The sequence below is a fragment of the Trachypithecus francoisi genome, unplaced genomic scaffold (genome assembly GCF_009764315.1).
Source record: "Trachypithecus francoisi isolate TF-2019V2 unplaced genomic scaffold, Tfra_2.0 Lachesis_group20, whole genome shotgun sequence".
NCBI lineage: Eukaryota > Metazoa > Chordata > Mammalia > Primates > Cercopithecidae > Trachypithecus > Trachypithecus francoisi.
Window position 1 is genome coordinate 71,274,647 of NW_022681466.1, and position 18,677 is coordinate 71,293,323.

An 18,677-nucleotide genomic window follows, 5' to 3' on the forward strand; every position below is an offset into this window, starting at 1 on the left:
TACGCTTATGCCGGGGGTGGGGGGGTGGTGAAGCTTATTTGTGGATGGGGCTGCAAATCCCGTTCTTCCCCCCCATCCGAGTCCAAACAGGTCTACAGTTAAAGCTCACAATGTATCCAAGTGGCTTCCTCTACAGGGCATTTGCTCAGGCAGATCCTGAGGCAGGGAACAGAGGGGTGCTAGCCCCCAGCACCAGCGATGAGTCCCCATGTGTCAAGGCTGGGAAGCAGCAGGAAGACCCCCGAGGGTCTGACCTGGAGGGGCTGGGGCTGGGGGCTGTTCCAGGCTCTGATCTTGTCCCCCAGGGGTACGTGTGCTGCAGGCTCTGCTGTGCCTCAGGAAGTTGATAACACCTGCCAGGTTTTGAGACTCTGGTGAGTGCTAAGCCCAGTTCCTGGTATTTGTGAAGCCGCCAATAAGTAACTCTTACCCTTTCCTAAAGCGTGGGGTCTGTATTGCTTTTCTAATGCTGCTGAAACAGATTGCCACAAACTTAAGGGCTTAAAACAACACAAATGTATTCTCTTATACGGAAATCTAAAGAGGATCTCTGCCCGACACCGTGGCCCATGCCTGTGATCACAGCACTTTGGGAGGCCGAGGCGGGCGGATCACCTGAGGTCAGGAGTTTGAGACCAGCCTGGCCAATATGGTGAAACCCCATTTCTACTAAAAATACAAAAATTCGTGGGTGTGACGGTGGGCGCCTGTAATCCCAGCTACTCGGGAGGCTGAGGCAAGAGAATCGCTTGAACTTGGGAGGCAGAGGTTGCAGTGAACCGAGATCATGCCATTGCACTCCGGCCTGGGCGACAGAGCGCGACTTTGTCTCAATATATAAATACATAAATAAATAGATTAATTAAAATAAAAAGGATCTCCAGGGCTGCATTGCTTCTGGAAGCTCTAGGGCAAGCTTGTTCAGCCTGTGGCCACGCGGCCCAGGACAGCTTTGTGGCCTGACACAAATTTGTAAACTCTTAAAACCTGTTATTTTCTTTTAGTTCATCAGCGGTCGTTCGTGTTACTGTATTTTATGTGTGGCCTGAGACGATTCTTCTTCTTCCAGTGTGGCTCAGGGGAACCAAAAGATCGGACGCCCCTGTTCTAGGGGATTGAATTCATTTTGTTGCTGTTTCCAGCTCCCAAAGGCTCCCTGCATTCCTTAGCTCGTGGCCCCATCCTCTGTCTTCAAACCTACCAGTCTAGCATCTTCCAAGCAGTCCCTCACCGCCACCCTGTCTCTGACTCACTCATTCCCCTTCTGTGGCCATGATGCCTCGGGGAAAGATGACATTTTAGGCAGCAGGTAAAGAAAGAACCGAAAGCTAGAGGCCTTTGAAGATGAGGAAGCTGGTTCTCCTGCATGTGGGCGATCTCCTGGCTGTGGGAAGGACTGGAAGGGTAGGGGGGCACCTGGGCCCCTGCAGGTGTCTCATAAAGGATATGGTGGGCATCATGTCCCAGTCTAGGGCCGAATCTTTACTTGTTTGTTTTTCAAATGTCTTTCCCACTAGATTCTAAGCCACGTGAGAACAGGGGCCACTGTCTGTTTCCCATGGTGTCTATAGGGCCTGGTGGACATTCAGTAAATATTTATTGAATGAATAAATAAATGGACACATAGCCCAATGGAATTCCTAAGTACTCACATTTTGCAGTATTCATACTCGGTCCTTGGCAAGCCTCGGGCAAGGTGGCACTCTTCGAAGATGAATCCAGCTGTGGTACATGGGACAGGCAGGAGGAGAGAGGAAGAGAGGGAGGAAAAGTCGATTCGGAGAACCCAGGCGACAGAGTGAGATGCAGGGGGCCTCAACCACAGGAGAGGGGAGGGATGACACAGAGGGAACGGGAGGCAACAGATGAGCTGGGAAGCGTGGAAGGGCTTGGGGACTCAGTGTGGCAGAGGGAAAGCAGAGAGAAGGAAGAGGGGCCCAGGGACGACTCTTGGGGGTCCTGGCTGAGAAGAATTACTATGTATCTTTTTTCACTGAGGAGAACTTTGGGGGTACTTTCTCTGTGCCAGGCACTGTGCTAGTTGGTGGACGTCTAACGCTCAGTGGCGTGTGACCTCCACGCTAAGGAGCAGCAGTTCTGGAGGGAGGAGGAGGCCACTTTGGGTCTGTTCCTGGCACAGTGAGGTGACCAGGGAGTGCTGCGACGAGTGTACGGGGCGGGGCAGGATAAGGCTGAGGGGCACACAGGCGGCCTGCTGATGTGGGATTGAACCTCAGGGACGAGGATAAGGACAGAAGTGTAGCTGGGAGGCCTCAAGGCTGGGGCCCTTCCATTCGGTTCTCTCCACCCACACTTCTCTTGGTTTGTCTGTCACCTCCTCTGGGACCCCTCTCTACCCCCCAGACTTAGATTCCGGCCCCTGCTGTGCCCTCCCTTGTGACCGTGCCCTCCCTCAGTCATGATTCTGATTTTCCCTCCTGAACATCCTTGTCCCCACACCGCACATGAAACTGCCCAGCAGACCCGGGGCAGGTCCTTGTGTCTTGCTCACCGTGCGAAGGTTGACTTGGTAGACAGGTGGACGAATAGATGAATATCAAATGGGGAGATGTGGAAAATAGATTGAGGGAAGCAAAACAAGATGTTACAGGAGGGATATGGGTGATTGGTTTTCTCTTTGTATTTCTGCATGTTTTATTTATTTTTTTATCATAGTATCTGACTTTTATCTCCTATGAAAGTGTCACTTAAGGGGAAAGGGACAAGGGTGGCTGGGCGCGGTGGCTCACGCCTGTCATCCCAGCACTTTGGGAGGCTAAGGTGGGTGGATCACCTGTGATCAGGAGTTTGAGACCAGCCTGGCCAACATGGTGAAACCCCGTCTCTACTAAAAATACAAAAATTATCTGGGCATGGTGGTGGGCGCCTGGAGTCCCAGCTACTCAGGAGGCTGAGGCAGGAAAATCGCTTGAACCCGGGAGGCAGAGGTTGCAGTGAGCCAAGATTGTGCCACTGCACTCCAGCCTGGGTGACAGAGCAAGAGTCCGTCTCAAAAAAAAAAAAAAAAGGAGGGAAAAGGGTAGGGAAACAGGCAGTCCACTCCGGATTTTGGCCTCCTTGCTCATGGGCTGTTGACTGTGCTTTGCTTTTGTGCAGGTGGAAGCAGGGAAAGGCCTGGAGATGAGGAAGCTGGTTCTCTCGGGGTTCTTGGCCAGCGAAGAGATCTACATTAACCAGCTGGAAGCCCTGTTGCTGGTGAGTACAGTCCCTGCTCTGGGGCCTTCTGTTCCCCCGCGTGTCGGATGATGTCATGCTCTGAAGCTGCTTTTGGAGTTGGAGAGGAAAGGGGACCTGTGCCCGTCCCTCCCTGTGGACAGAGTGCAGCCGCTCTGCTTCTAGCTGGTTATCAGGCAGCCCAGGTCATTGCCAGAAAGGGCTTATGCCTCTCAGCTCCAGCTCTCAAAAGGCAGGAGAAGCAGCACACCCAGGTTAGGGGTGGCAAACACACCTGTCATCCACCACCGTGGCATAGGGCATTGCTCACCCATAGGGCATCGCTAACGCATAAGGCATCGCTAACCCGGGCAAGGGCCAAGTGCCTCCTCCACACTGTGCTCCGGACAGTCACTCCCAGTCATTCCAGTTAAGAAGGCTCTGCCATCTTGGGTCCAAGTCCTTCTACCTCCCTGGGTGAGGGAACTGTTAACACCATCCTGAGGCTGCGTGTCAGGAAATATGAGGTGGCAGGCTATGTTTTTTGTTTTTTGTTTTTTGAGACAGAGTTTTGCTCTTGTCACCCGGGCTGGAGTGCAGTGGTGCAATCTCGGCTCACTGCAACCTCTGCCTCCTGGGTTCAAGTGATTCTCCTGCCTCAGCCTCCCTGGTGGCCGGAATTGCAGGTGCGTGCCACCACGCCCGACTACTTTTTGTATTTAGTAGAGACGGGATTTCAACATGTTGGCCAGGCTGGTCTCAAACTCCTGACCTCAGGTGATCCACCTGCCTCAGCCTCCCAAAGTGCTGGGATGACAGGCGTGAGCCCCCGGGCCCGGCCTGTCTGTGTTCTTTTGAGAAGCAGCACAGCTCTGAGGCCTCAGGCCAAGCTCAGCCCTCGGTAACATGCCTCAGTTTCCCTCCCGGAGGAAGGCATTGTTGTGAGAATCCGATTGGGAGGGGAATATGAAAATGTTTACGGAAGATAAAAGTATTACACAGACATGAGGTGGTTTTGCCTTGGAAGAACGTGCTCCTTAGATGCGTCTGAATATTATGCCGAGGGATCGTGGCGTGTCAGTTTCTTTCCTCTGGGTATTTTGCAGCCTGAGACATAAGGTAATTGTCAGAGAAGGGAGACTCAGAAGTGTGGATCTGTGGAAGCGCATTCTTAACAAGAATTCTGAGATACACATTTAAGTACTTGCCATGACGTGAGGTGCTGTCACATGTCAACCCTGAGATGCTGTCAGTGTCCCGGGGACTTGACATTTATATTACCCAGGAATGACTGTGTGAATGTGCAGATGCAGGCCGGGTGTGGTGGCTCAATGCCTGTAATCCCAGCACTTTGGGAGCCCGAGATGCGCAGATCTCTTGAAGACGGGAGTTCGAGACCAGCCTGGCCGATGTGGTGAAATGTTGTCTCTACTAGAAATACAAAAAAAGAGCCAGGGATGGTGGTGCATACCTGTAATTCCAGTTACTCAGGAGGCTGAGGCATGAGAATCGCTTGAACCTGGGGGCGAAGGTCATAGTGAGCAAAAGCGCACTATTGTACTCCAGACTGGACAGCGGGAGTGAAACCCTGTCTCAAGAAAGGCCGGGCACAGTCGCTCACACCTCTAATCCCAGCACTTTGGCAGGCTGAGGTGCGTGGATCATCTGAGGTCAGGAGTTCGAGACCAACCTGGCCAACATGGTGAAGCCCCATCTCTACTAAAAATACAAAAAATTAGCCAGGTGCCGTGGTGGGCGCCTGTAATCCCAGCTACTCAGGGAGGCTGAGGCAGGAGAATTGCTTAAACCCGGGAGGCGGAGGTTGCAGTGAGCCAAGATCATGCCACTGCACTCCAGTTTGGGCAACAAGAGTGAAACTCTGTCTCCAAAAAAGAAAAAGAAAAGAAAAGAAGAAAAGGAATGTGCAGCTTCTTTGCCACACGCCAGCCTGAGTGTGTCCCATCTCTCCGGGAGTTTGTCTCTATGCACGGAGCTGTTTTCCAAGTGAGGGGCAGTGTGGCAGGTAGCTGAGGGTCCTGGTCTGGGGCCAGAGCTGGGGCAAGACCCGGCCCTGCCATGAATAGCAGACGTATTGCACCGTTTCTCAGACTGGGCCTCTCAGCCCATCAGTGCATTGTGAAATCATTACAGTGGGTTGTGAAACCAGTACAGTGGGTTGAACCAGCATTTTTAAACCAATGAAAACATACCAGCGTGCACCATACACAGGAAAGATAAGTGAGGGGACTTTTGGTTTGTTGTCTGTGTGCCTGTGAATGTATATGTAATTGCTGGGCCCATGGTGTCTTGTACCTGTCGTGGGTTTAAAAACTGCTGGCTTTGGCCGGGCGCGGTGGCTCACACCTGTCATCCCAGCACTTTGGGAGACCGAGACGGGCGGATCACGAGGTCAGGAGATCGAGACCATCCTGGCTAACACGGTGAAACCCCGTCTCTACTAAAAATACAAAAAATTAGCCGGGCGAGGTGGCGGGCGCCTGTCGTCCCAGCTACTCGGGAGGCTGAGGCAGGAGAATGGCAGGAACCCGGGAGGCGGAGCTTGCAGTGAGCTGAGATCGCGCCACTGCACTCCAGCCTGGGGACAGAGCGAGCCTCCGTCTCAAAAAAAAAAACAAAAAAAAAAACAAAAACAAAAGAAAACTGCTGTCTTTGGGTGAGCTATACATAAATTCCCTGAGCCTCTGTTTCTGGATCTGAAGATGAGAGAGATGCCATTTTTTCTGTCTCTTTCCACTGGGTTGAGAAGGATCAGGTGGTCCTTTCAGGACCTCGTACAGTGTTGAGTACTTAAGACACTCAGATGTTAGTGGAAGAAAGGAGGACAGGCAAAGAGACAACCGTCAGACACTCGTGAAACACGTCTTCTAAGCCATGAATTGCTGTACCAAAAAGGAACCTAGTTGCCCTGACTAACAGGATGTATATTTGAAAGGAGTTCGGACAAAGGATCCAGACTGCCCGGCCGTACTGGCTCCAGGCTTTCAGCAGGTGAATGAGCCTTTGTCCTTCAGTTTTTCCATCTGGAAGCAGGGTATATGAATAGTACGCTTTTCATGGGGTCATTGTGAGGATTAAAGGAATTTATACACAGAGTTATTATTATTTTTTTGAGACGGAGTCTTGCTCTGTTGCCCAGGCTGGAGTGCACTGGCACAGTCTTGGTTTACTATAACCTCCACCTCTTGGATTAGAGAGATTTCCTGCCTTGGCCTCCCAAGTAGCTGGGATTACAGGCGCCCACCCCCACACCCAGCTAATTTTTGTATTTTTAGTAGAGATGGGGTTTCAGCATATTGGCCAGGCTGGTCTTGAACTCCTGACCTCAGGTGATCCACCCGCCTTGGCCTCCCAAAGTGCCGAGATTACAGGTGTGAGCCACCGTGTCCAACACATAAAGCTCTTAGAACATAGCCTGAGTGTTCGTTGATACTGTTAATTTCTCCAGTGCCAGGAGAGAAAACAGGTTAGGGCTTATTGGTTTCTGCCACAACACACCTTTTCCCTGAAGGAGGGAGTGGCGCCCGTCCCCATCAGACACAAAACCCTCAGATCCCACCTGCCACCCACGAGCCTCTTCCTCTGCGCCAAGACCGAGAGCCCTTCCTTCCCTGCCCTGCCTTTCTAACAGCTCATGCCCCAAAGACAGAATCTGTGGGGTAGGGGCCCCCTTCCTGATGTGCCCGGGGCAGGTCCCCCGCTTCTCCAGCTCTCTCCTCCTGGGCCCCTGCTTGGTTCTTTATTGAGCAGGGGCCAGAGGGAGCGACGGAGGAACTTGCTGGGAGGCCAGGTCTGTGGCAGGAGGGCTCAGGAAGGAGGAGTGGGACCCTCCACAGCCACAGCCTCAGAAGAAAACCTCAGAGCGAAAGAATGACTCCCTCCCTCCTCTCCTCCCTGAGCTGGGAACCCCCGCCCCTCCCCACCCCTCAGCAAGGAGGAAGCTAAACCTGCTTTTCGGGGCGGCCTCACAAAGGGGCCAGCTCCACGGAGAAGAACATTCATTCCCTCCATGCTCGCTTTCCCACTCCTGACCCCGTTCCCACCGCGCTGCCCCGGCCTGTTTGCTTTCAGCAGAACGCTTCCTGATAGTCAGAGGGCCGGGTGTGTGTACCTAAAACCGTGTGCACACACAGGGCAGACGAGCCTCCGCACAGAAGCCTCCATCCTGGCCTCTGGGTTGCTGGTGGGGGTCATCTTCTGGGGCCCTCCTGCTTCCTGGTGGGCTCCGATTACAGGGAAAGCCTGGGAGCCTGGGCCGAGGCCGGGGGTGAAGGAAAAAAGACGAAGCCAAATGCATTGAAATTCTGGATCTCCTTGACGCTGGGAACTGAGCTTGGGAACTGTCTTGCTATGCCAGGGCCACAGGGTGAGGCCACTCCCCACAGCCCCTCCCACCGCTGGCCACGACGGGCCCTCCTGGGGCGGACTGTCCTTGTGGCCGCGCGTTGGGGCTCATAGCCACGCTGTATCGCAGCCTCTTTATCTATAAAACAGGTGAATGACGCCTTCCTCCCTGGGCTCCAGTGATGAGTAACTAGGGTGGCATGGCAGCAAGCATGCCAGGCCTTCTGAGGGAGGAGGTGGAGGAAGTGGGTACATTTCTTTCCCCTATTTCGAAAGGCCAGTCGCTGTGGGACAGCGGACAAATGGCTGTGTGAAGTCCCACTGGCAAGTGAGAACCAGCCCGGGCCCGTCTTCCTGAGAAGCAGCTGGGCTGGGAGCCAGGGTGGAGGTCACGCGGGGTCCTCTCCGAGAACTCTCATGGTGAAATGCAGAGCCGGGGCCTGCCCTTGCCTCTGCAGCAGGACTGGGGAGGAGCGGGTGCCTGAGTGCTGTGCTAGCACTTTGGCAGAACGGCTGTGCCGTGCCAAAGCTCAGTGTGGGTCACCGTGCCTTTCAGTCTACCCTCCTGTCCCGAGCCCATGTGTAGGACTTCACCAGAGAAAAATAACGGCCTCAAGGGTCCTGGCCAGCAGAGGACACACCCCCTGCCCTGTCCCCTCCCACCAAGTGAAATCAGAAGTAAGAGCCAAGGTCCCCATCGTGTCATGAGAACCATCTGATGCCCCAAACACGGGCCCCGTCCTTGTGACTGGCTGTGGGTGAGCGTCCATTTCTTCCCCTTTTGCAGACAGGGTGGGAAGTTTAGAAGGAAGCAGAACTATTGTGCGTGGGTGGCAGACGAGTGCGTCCTCCGCGGCTTCTGAGAAATCCTGTCTCCTTGGCCTTCCTGGGACTGTTGCCTTCCTGCTTCCCTGTTCCCTCCTCAATGGAGACTGCACCAAGGCAGGGACAAGAATTCATGGATTTGGGCACTTTGTGGCGACGTGGGCTCCTCTGTGGGGTCCTGCGTCGAGGTGAAAAGGATAAACTCTTAGGACTATGTCAATCCTGAAACTCCATGTCCCTCATGGAGGGTGGGGAGTCCCCAAAGCTTTCAGTTCACCCACCTGGACTTGGGCGGACACTCTTCCCTTGTTCCTGCCCCCCAGTGCCTTCTGTTCCCCTGTCTGGCATGCCTCCCTACCCCCCTACTTCTCCACCTGCTGAGCTCTCCAAGGCCCTGGTATGTCCTCCTCCTCCATGCAGCCCTCCAGGCTGCTCCAGTACAACCTTGGAACCACATGGTTGGTGTGCACAGTCGATCACATTGTCCATAGTCATTTAATCTGTGTTGGTCCATTTCACCCAACTGGATTATAAAGGTCTCAGCTCGAGGGCGGTGGCTCACACCCGTCATCCCAGCACTTCAAGAGGCCGAGGCAGGTGGATCACTTGAGGTCAGGAGTTCGAGACCAGGCTGACCAATATGGTGAAACCCCGTCTCTACTAAAACTACAAAAAAATCGCCGGGCGTGATAACGCATGCCTGTGATCCCAGCTACTACTCGGGAGGCTGAGGTGGGATAATTGCTCGAACTTGGGAGGCAGAGGTTGCAGCAAGCTGAGATTGCGCCACTGCACTTCAGCCTGGGTGACAGAGTGAGACTCTGTCTCAAAACAAAACAAAACAAAAATGCAGTCTGGGACCATGGTCATGTATGCACTGACCGGAATGTCAGTAGGTACCGCATGTCTGTATTATCCCAGTTTCACAAACGAGGCTGCCGTTGATAGGAAGCCTGAGTGATGTGCCCACAGCAGAGCTGAGACTGAAGCCCACATTGCCTGGCCTGCACCAGGTTGAACCCCATGCGTTTGCCTAGCAAGGACCGGACGCTGAGGGGCCACTGATTCTAGCATGGCGACGGTCAGAAGGAGGGGCATGCTCTGTCCTGCGTGGACTGTTGCATCTGGGCTTTTTAGAGCTCGGAGGATGAAGGAGCCAGAAGGCAGAGCACCACCTGGGTGTCTTGAGTAGATGAGAATTCTTCCAGCGAATGTGAGTTCTGCCTCCATCAGAGTGAGGTGATATGAATGAGTAGATGAGACGTCGTCAGAGTGAGGCGATGTGAGGCTGGCGTGAGGCTGGGCTCGGAGCTTGCCGTGGTTGGCTGGAGCTGGTGATGGCTCAGGGGGAGCTGGCGATGGCTTCGGTGTTCCCTTCAGTGCAGCATTTTCAGCAGTGGAGTCACCCATTGTCTGCTAGAATACTTCTCTTGTCGGAAAGCTCACTACTTAATCCTATGGGGGACGGCTCTCGTGAGCCCAAATCTCACCCCATAACTTTTCCCCCACTGTTCCTGGGTCTGCAGAGCAACCCAGACTAAATCTAAGCCTCTTTTTTGTTTTTGGAGACAGAGTCTTGCTCTGTTACCCAGGCTGGAGTGCAGTGGTGCAATCTCGGCTCACTGCAACCTCTGCCTCCTGAGTTTAACTGATTCTCCTGCCTCAGCCTCCCAAGTAGCTGGGATTACAGGTGGCTGCCACCACGCCCGGCTAATTTTTGTAGTTTTAGTAGAGATGGGGTTTCACCATGTTGGTCAGGCTGGTCTCGAACTCCTGGCCTCAGGTGATCCACCTGCATTGGCTCCCAAATTACTGGGATGACAGGCATGAGCCACTGCGCCTCTTTTTTTGTTGTTGGAGACAGAGTCTCGCTCTGTTGCCCAGGCTGGAGCACAGTGGTGCGATCTTGGCGTACTGCAACCTCCGCCTCCCAGGTTCAAGCAATTATCCTGCCTCAGCCTCCCGAGTAACTGGGACTACAGGGGCATATCACCGTGCCCGGCTAATTTTTGTAGTTTTAGTAGAGACGGGGTTTCACCATGTTGGTCAGGCTCGCTTGTCTCGAACTCCTGGCCTCCCAAAGTGCTGGGATGACAGGTGTGAGCCACTGCGCCTGGCCAAGTCGTAAGCCTCTTTCCATATGGCCTTCGGGTAGATGAAGAACATCAACAGAATCCAACATGGCTGCTCCCCTCCTGGCCGCCCTGCCCTTCCCTGCCACGCCTTCCCTGTGCAGCAGGTTATCAGGCCCTGTCTCCTGCAATGGCCTTTGCAGTACTGGACATCTTTTTTTTTCTGATTATTCATATTTATTCATTATAGGTGATTTATAAAATGCAGAGGACCACACTGAGGAAATGCCTGCATGTCCCATTATCCCACAGTCCCGCCGCTGGGCTGGAAGGTGATGGCGTCAGCTCCCAGCCAGTGCTGGGGGTTGGTCTCTGTTGTCTGCCACCTCACCGTCTACACTGGCAGGGCCTGGAGCATCTTGGTATAGACAGGCAGGCGTTGAGAAAGAGTCTGAGACTGGAGACCCCTGCCGTGCGCCATGGGAAGGACCACCACAGTCGCTTAGCATGTCTGCCCTGGGGGTGGGATGCAGTGGGAGACACATGAACCCCCATCCCTCTGCCTATGCCAAGTGACAGGAACTTGGAATATCGTTGAGGCCAAGACTGGTCTTGAGTAACTTCGGGTCCCTACCTTCTGAGTCCCAGAACCACGTTCTGTTTCTTGTAAGGAAACAGCTATGGGCTTGAGTTCCCAGTCAACCCTCCCTTCCACTGAAGTGTGACAAGGAACTTATGACTTGGGGCACAGGCTATTGTGGAAGAAAGACGTGGATCCTGTTAACCCAGTACAGGCCGCTGCTGAGCTCAGGTGCATGGTAGGCGAGTGAGCCCCGGCACCACCCCTTGGGCCTGGCAGAGCTGCCGGGCCAGGTTCCTGCCGTTGAGTGTGTGGCTTGTTGGGGCCTGTGGCAGTGGCTCCTTGATGCAAAGCTCGTTTCAGTGCCCTGCCTTTGGCGGCCTTGTCTGGGCAGGACTTGGGCAGCGGGAAGGGCTAGTAATTGGCCCCGGGGCCTGCCGACACTCTGGTTTATTTACCCCGACCTCTGCTCTTTCTTCCTCTCTTTCTCCCAGCCCATGAAACCCCTGAAGGCCACCGCCACCACCTCCCAGCCCGTGCTCACCATCCAGCAGATCGAGACCATCTTCTACAAGATCCAGGACATCTACGAGATCCACAAGGAGTTCTACGACAACCTGTGCCCCAAGGTGCAACAGTGGGACAGCCAGGTCACCATGGGCCACCTCTTCCAGAAGCTGGTGAGTCCCCCAGTGATGGAGGGTCCTCACGCGGGGCCTCAGCGGAGCCGAGAGTGTTGAGGGAGAGGACGGGACAGCCGTCTTGGACTCCTTGAAGGCCTGAGTCGTCTCCGAGTTCTGGAGGAAAGCCTGAGCCTGTGTGTTATGGGGCACCCAGGGCTGGTGCCTTGACTCTAGGCCTTCCTGGTGCAGCCCTGGGCGCTTCTAGGGCTGGTGGAGACGGACTGTGTGGATAGATACTTCTAGGGCTGGTGGAGACCGGCTGAGTGGATGGGCGCTTCTAGGGCTGGTAGAGACGGGCTGGGTGGACAGATACTTCTAGGGCTGGTGATAGATACTTCTAGGGCTGGTGGAGATGGGCTGGGTGGATAGATACTTCTAGGGCTGGTGGAGACGGGCTGGGTGGATAGATGCTTCTAGGGCTGGTGGAGACGGGCTGTGTGGATAGATACTTCTAGGGCTGGTGCAGACGGGCTGTGTGGATAGATACTTCTAGGGCTGGTGGAGACAGGCTGGGTGGATGGGCGCTTCTAGGGCTGGTGGAGACGGGCTGAGTGGATAGATGCTTCTAGGGCTGGTGGAGACGGGCTGAGTGGATATATACTTCTAGGGCTGGTGGAGACGGGCTGAGTGGATATATACTTCTAGGGCTGGTGGAGACGGGCTGGGTGGATGGGCGCTTCTAGGGGTGGTGGAGAGGGCTGTGTGGATAGATGCTTCTAGGGGTGGTGGAGACAGGCTGGGTGGATAGATACTTCTAGGGCTGGTGGAGACGGGCTGGGTGGATAGATACTTCTAGGGCTGGTGGAGACGGGCTGAGTGGATAGATACTTCTAGGGCTGGTGGAGACGGGCTGAGTGGATGGGCGCTTCTAGGGCTGGTGGAGACGGGCTGGGTGGATGGGCGCTTCTAGGGGTGGTGGAGACGGGCTGGGTGGATGGGCACTTCTAGGGCTGGTGGAGACGGGCTGGGTGGATGGGCACTTCTAGGGGTGGTGGAGACGGGCTGGGTGGATGGGCGCTTCTAGGGGTGGTGGAGACGGGCTGGGTGGATGGGCACTTCTGTGGGAGCACCATCTCTGTCTCCGAGGGTACTCTGTCTCTCTCCCGGAGGGTGCTCCGTGGAACCAGCCCTGGAATGGAGGCTCCTTGCTGGACTTCTAGTTTCCTGTCTCTCAGTGAACAGAGGGGCACCTGCTGGGTTGGGGGGCGCGAGGACTGCTCCCCTGAGACCTCAGGGATTCACTGCATCTCAGTGCTGCCTCTGTAAAAGGAAGCAGTGGGACCCGTTAGCCAGTGATCCTCTCCTGAGGTCCCAAGAGCAGGAAGCACTAAAGCCCAGCCCTGCCCGGCATTGCAGGGTTGGGAGTAGCAGGAGCAGTGGGTTAACATGCGGATTTCGTGTTGGGAAATGCTCACGGAGTCTTCTGGTTCCCTGTGTTTCTGTGACACCCTCTCCCCCAGCTGTGCCCCATCTCTGGCTGTGTCCCCTGGAGGCCCCCCAGGTCAGACCCATGGAGCCCCCTCCCCAGCTCTCGTACGTAATGTCTGACAGGCCAGCGGGCAAGAGGGAGACGGGAAGTCCAGGCCGGGGTTCTTCTCTGGGTGTGAGTGGCCAGAGGACCTTCTCCTCCCCACTGCCCTGTTCTCTGGGTGTGAGTGGCCAGAGGACCTTCTCCTCCCCACTGCCCTGTTCTCTGGGTGTGAGTGGCCAGAGGACCTTCTCCTCCCCACTGCCCTGTTCTCTGGGTGTGAGTGGCCGGAGGACCTTCTCCTCCCCTGCCCTGTTCTCTGGGTGTGAGTGGCCGGAGGACCTTCTCCTCCCCACTGCCCTGTTCTCGGGGTGTGAGTGGGGAGGACCTTCTCCTCCCCACTGCCCTGTTCTCTGGGTGTGAGTGGCGGAGGACTTCTCCTCCCACTGCCCTGTTCTCTGGGTGTGAGTGGCGGAGGACCTTCTCCTCCCCACTGCCCTGTTCTCTGGGTGTGAGTGGCCGGAGGACCTTCTCCTCCCCACTGCCCTGTTCTCTGGGTGTGAGTGGCCGGAGGACCTTCTCCTCCCCACTGCCCTGTTCTCTGGGTGTGAGTGGCCGGAGGACCTTCTCTCCCCACTGCCCTGTTCTCTGGGTGTGAGTGGCGGAGGACCTTCTCCTCCCCATGCCCTGTTCTCTGGGTGTGAGTGGCCGGAGGACTTCTCCTCCCCACTGCCCTGTCTCTGGGTGTGAGTGGCCGGAGGACCTTCTCCTCCCCCACTGCTGTCTCTGGGTGTGAGTGGCCGGAGGACTTTCCTCCCCACTGCCTGTTCTCTGGGTGTGAGTGGCCGGAGGACCTTCTCCTCCCACTGCCCTGTTCTCTGGGTGTGAGTGGCCGGAGGACCTTCTCCTCCCACTGCCCTGTTCTCTGGGTGTGAGTGGCCGGAGGACCTTCTCCTCCCCACTGCCTGTTCTCTGGGTGTGAGTGGCCGGAGACCTCTCCTCCCCACTGCCCTGTTCTCTGGGTGTGAGTGGCCGGAGGACCTTCTCCTCCCCACTGCCCTGTCTCTGGGTGTGAGTGGCCGGAGGACCTTCTCCTCCCCACTGCCCTGTTCTCTGGGTGTGAGTGGCCGGAGGACCTCTCCTCCCCACTGCCCTGTTCTCGGGTGTGAGTGGCCGGAGGACTTCTCTCCCCACTGCCCTGTTCTCTGGGTGTGAGTGGCCGGAGGACCTTCTCCTCCCCACTGCCCTGTTCTCTGGGTGTGAGTGGCCGGAGGACCTTCTCCTCCCCACTGCCCTGTTCTCTGGGTGTGAGTGGCCGGAGGACCTTCTCCTCCCCACTGCCCTGTTCTCTGGGTGTGAGTGGCCGGAGGACCTTCTCCTCCCGCTGCCCTGTTCTCTGGGTGTGAGTGGCCGGAGGACCTTCTCCTCCCCACTGCCCTGTTCTCTGGGTGTGAGTGGCCGGAGGACCTCTCTCCCCACTGCCCTGTTCTCTGGGTGTGAGTGGCCGGAGGACCTTCTCCTCCCCACTGCCCTGTTCTCTGGGTGTGAGTGGCCGGAGGACTTCTCCTCCCCACTGCCCTGTTCTCTGGGTGTGAGTGGCGGAGGACCTTCTCCTCCCCACTGCCCTGTTCTCTGGGTGTGAGTGGCCGGAGGACCTTCTCCTCCCCCCTGCCCTGTTCTCTGGGTGTGAGTGGCCGGAGGACCTTCTCCTCCCCTGCCCTGTTCTCTGGGTGTGAGTGGCCGGAGGACCTTCTCCTCCTCCCCTGCCCTGTTCTCTGGGTGTGAGTGGCCGGAGGACCTTCTCCTCCCCTGCCCTGTTCGGCTGAATGGACCAGGGCTCTGCCTTTCTCACACTGGAGAAGATTCTCCTGCTTGGACATGCCTAGGGCTTCCAGCCGAGTGTGTTCACAGCTGAGCTCCCTGTCTCTGAAGTTATCTGCTCCGCTTCCTGCCTTTATCTCAGTGAGTGCTTCAGACTCGTTCTTGCTGCACCCCTCCCCCGACCTGTCCTGTGGAGTTCACTTTTTGGCCGTTGCTCACCGCTGCCTTTTCCTTTTCTTGGCCACCCATGGACCTCACCTGGACAGCTGTGTGTCCTCCTTTGTGGCTCCTGGCTCCTGCCTCCAGGCCCACTCCCCTCCCACCCCCACCTCTCCTTAGAGGGGAGAGAGTCACTGAAACCCTGACAGCCCTTCAACGGCTACCACGGCCCTCGGATGAAGGCCAGGCTCCGAGGAATGGCCCGAGAGACCCTTTGCACACTGACCTGTGTCCAGCCCTGGCCTTGGCAGCTTCCTCCCCGCACCTCTGTGCTTCCTGACTCTGGACTTTCTGTTCTCAGTTCCCAGGGCAGGCGCTTTCTTAACTCTTCGTACTCGAGGCCCCACCTGCCTGAAATGTCCTTCCCCCTCTCCTCTGGCTTCCCCTGGTCAGCTCCCAGCTTAGAAGGGACCTCCTCCGAGAAGGCTTTCCAAGCCCCCAGATGCAGGCCTCGTGCCAGTCCCCATAGTGAGCACTGGTGACTGCGTGACTCCCCTGGACCACAGCAAGCTCCAGGAGGACGGGCTGACTTTCTCCTTTTGTTGAGACGGAGTCTCGCTCTGTCGCCCAGGCTGGAGTGCAGTGGTGCGATCTCGGCTCACTACAAGCTCCGTCTCCCAGGTTCACGCCATTCTCCTGCCTCAGCCTCCCAAGTCCTTGGGATGAGAGGTACCTGTCACCACGCCCAGCTAATTTTTGTAGTTTTAGTAGAGACGGGGTTTCGCCATGTTGGCCAGGCTGGTCTCGAACTCCTGACTTCAGGTGATCCACCCGCCTCAGCCTCCCAAAGTGCTGGGATTACAGGTGTGAGCCACCGCGCCCGGCCTGCATTTTCTTCTTAGACCCCCAGAACCAGCCCAGTGGTCACTCCATGAATGAGTGAATGCACCGTGACCTTGACCATTGGGCCTGGGGAGAGCTCGGAGGGGCATCGAGGGAGATGTCACAGGGCCTGAGGTTTCTGTCCTGAGAGCCCTGTTTCTCAAGCACAGCTTCTAGAGCCAGATCACAAAGTAGGCTTGAATCCCAGCTCTGCCAGATTAAACCTGCACCTGGGCAACTTACCCAACCACTCTGCATCAGCTTCCTCATCTGTAAAAATGAGGATAGTGATAGCATTTCCCTCATTGGATGATTTTGAGGAGTTAATTTCTGAAAAGTGCATGGGGCTGAGCGTGGTGGCTGATACCCGTAATGCCAGCGCTTTGGGAGGCTGAGGCTGGAGGATCACTTGAGGCTTAGCGTTCAGGACCAGCCTGGGCAACATAGCAAGACCCTGTCTCTACAAAGAAATAGAATAGGCCTGACTGGGCGCGGTGGCTCATGCCTGTAATCCCAGCATTTTGGGAGGCCAAGGCGGGTGGATCATGAGGTCAGGAGTTCGAGACCAGCCTGGCCTACGTGGTGGAACCCTGTCTCTACTCAAAATACAAAAAAATTAGCCGGGACTGGTGGCGGGCGCCTGTAGTCCCAGCTACTCAGGTGGCTGAGGCGGGAGAATTGCTTGAACCCGGGAGGCGGAGGTTGCAGTGAGCTGAGATTGCGCCACTGAGCTCCAGCCTGGGCAACAGACTGAGACTGCATCTCAAAAAGAAAAAAAAAAAAAGAGAATAGGCTGGGCGCGGGGGCTCACGCCTATAATCCCAGCACTTTGGGTGGCCAAGGTGGGCAGATCACCTGAGGTCAGGAGTTCAAGACCAGCCTGGCCAACATGGTGAAACCCCGTCTCTACTAAAAATACAAAAATTAGCCAGGCGTGATAATACACACCTGTGATTCCAGCTACTCGGGAGGCTGAGGTGGGAGAATTGCTTGAACTCGGGAGGCAGAGGCTACAGTGAGCCGAGAGCATGCTACTCCACTCCAGCCTGGGCAACAAGAGCAAGACTCTGTCTCAAAAAAAGAAATAGAATAAAATAAAGTAAAAGGAAAAGTGCTTGGAACAGGGCCTGGAGCATCATAAATTAATAAGTACTTAATAACTAGTCATTATCATCAGTGCCATTATTATTATTATTATTATTATATTGGGAAGAGGCACCCCCGAAGGTATCCTTTCAAGGGAATGCCACACTCTGGTTCTAGCAGATCCACCTGCTTCCTCCCATTCAGGGATGGTGAACGCCTGTCATCACTGCCTGCTTGCCTGAGCTGAGTGGCCTTGGGGGCATCCTCTCCTCATCCCTCAGGAGTAGAAGAGTGGGTTGCTGGAAACGCTGTCACAGTTTATCTTTGTCACGTGGACCTGGCTGTCCCCTCTTCTGGTCTCAGCTCCACAGGCCTGGCCATGAATCTACTACCCACCACCTTCCCTCCCCAGCATTGGGAACTGATACCTGAGGCCCCTGGGGCTGCAGGCCTGGGAGGACCCGGGTGGAGCCAGGTCAGGCCTGGCATCTGGAGGTGGTTTATTTTCAGCCAAAGTCTCTGGGTGTTTGATTATTCGTTACCGAGAGAAGGGAATTAGCATCTCTGCTGTTTGTTTTATGAGATCACTCCAGTGCCAGGCTGCTGTTTCCAAGCAACCTGCACTTCCCAGTTAATGTACCTGCCAAACCAGGCCTTGGGCCCTACAGCCTGGGGTGACTGTGGCGATGGCAGTCCCGGAGATGACCGTAACCCTGGACTCAGGCCTGTGCGCAGCTGGCTCCTGGGAGGGTGGTGTGCCAACCTGGGCCTCCAGGCTTGCTTCTTCTCGTGGGAAAGGGGACAAGAGGAGCTCTTTCCTGAAAGAATCTTGGTGATTTGATTTTGGCTTAGGAAGCCACTGTCTAGCACATCTCCTGTAGCGTGGGCACTGATGGGCCGGGCCTCAGTACTCCCTGGAAAGAGAAATAAACACCCTCCCTTCCAGACCCGCCCCCTTTTAAAGTCCAGCCCCGTCCCCCGGCTTTTGAAAGTCTGTCGCTTCTGCAGCTGAGACCTGAATGCCTCTGGCCTTGGCGTCACCCCAAGCATCCCCACTCTCTCTCCCCTCTCTGGCTTTTCCAGATGCTCCCCACTCTCCTGCCCCACCAGCTTCCTCAAAGGGTTCTGCCTCTGTCCTGGGAGGTTCCAGGCTCAGCCGATGCTGCGGCCAGCCTGCCCCCACCCCCACCTCCGCCCCCACCCCCACCTCAGCCTCTCTGGGTCCTCGGGGAACATGAGGATCCTGCAGAAAGCAGGGTGGTCCGGGGTTGGGGTCCATAGCAGCCCACGTCCCCCAGCACTTGGTGGGAAGCAGAGGCTCCTGAGGAAGCCAGGCAGCGGCTGTATCCCCCTTGCTGCTGTATTGAAGAACATTTAAAACAGAAACTCCGGAGAAAACACAGCCAAACCTCCTGATGAAGAAAATACAGCGTCACACATTAAGGTGGAATCTCCCCTCCCTTCCTCCTCCCTCTTGAAGCGGCTACTGGCATGAATTTGGTGGATAGCCTTCCAGACTGCAGTGTGTGTGCTTACTACATATCTATATTTTGGGTGGGCCTGTA

At 55.8% G+C, this 18,677-nt stretch overlaps 1 protein-coding gene and 1 long non-coding RNA gene across 13 annotated transcripts in view; one reads left to right on the forward strand and one right to left on the reverse strand.

The window, feature by feature from the left end:
- The window catches only part of ABR (ABR activator of RhoGEF and GTPase), a 235,711-nt gene that overhangs the window by 135,724 nt on the left and 81,310 nt on the right, over positions 1 to 18,677 (forward strand). For 11 of the 12 annotated variants that reach the window (XM_033185202.1, XM_033185199.1, XM_033185200.1 and 8 more), the window contains 2 exons: positions 3,118 to 3,216; positions 11,508 to 11,693. In XM_033185202.1, the coding sequence (XP_033041093.1) occupies positions 3,118 to 3,216; positions 11,508 to 11,693 (285 nt within the window). Of the gene's footprint in view, positions 1 to 3,117; positions 3,217 to 11,105; positions 11,245 to 11,507; positions 11,694 to 18,677 lie in introns of those variants that run through there. The other variant, XM_033185208.1, reaches the window with a different exon arrangement.
- On the reverse strand, positions 7,485 to 11,959 carry LOC117067966. The gene is made up of 2 exons (XR_004430910.1): positions 11,558 to 11,959; positions 7,485 to 8,539 (listed from the first exon to the last, which is right to left on the reverse strand). It is a non-coding gene; the product is annotated as an uncharacterized LOC117067966 (long non-coding RNA).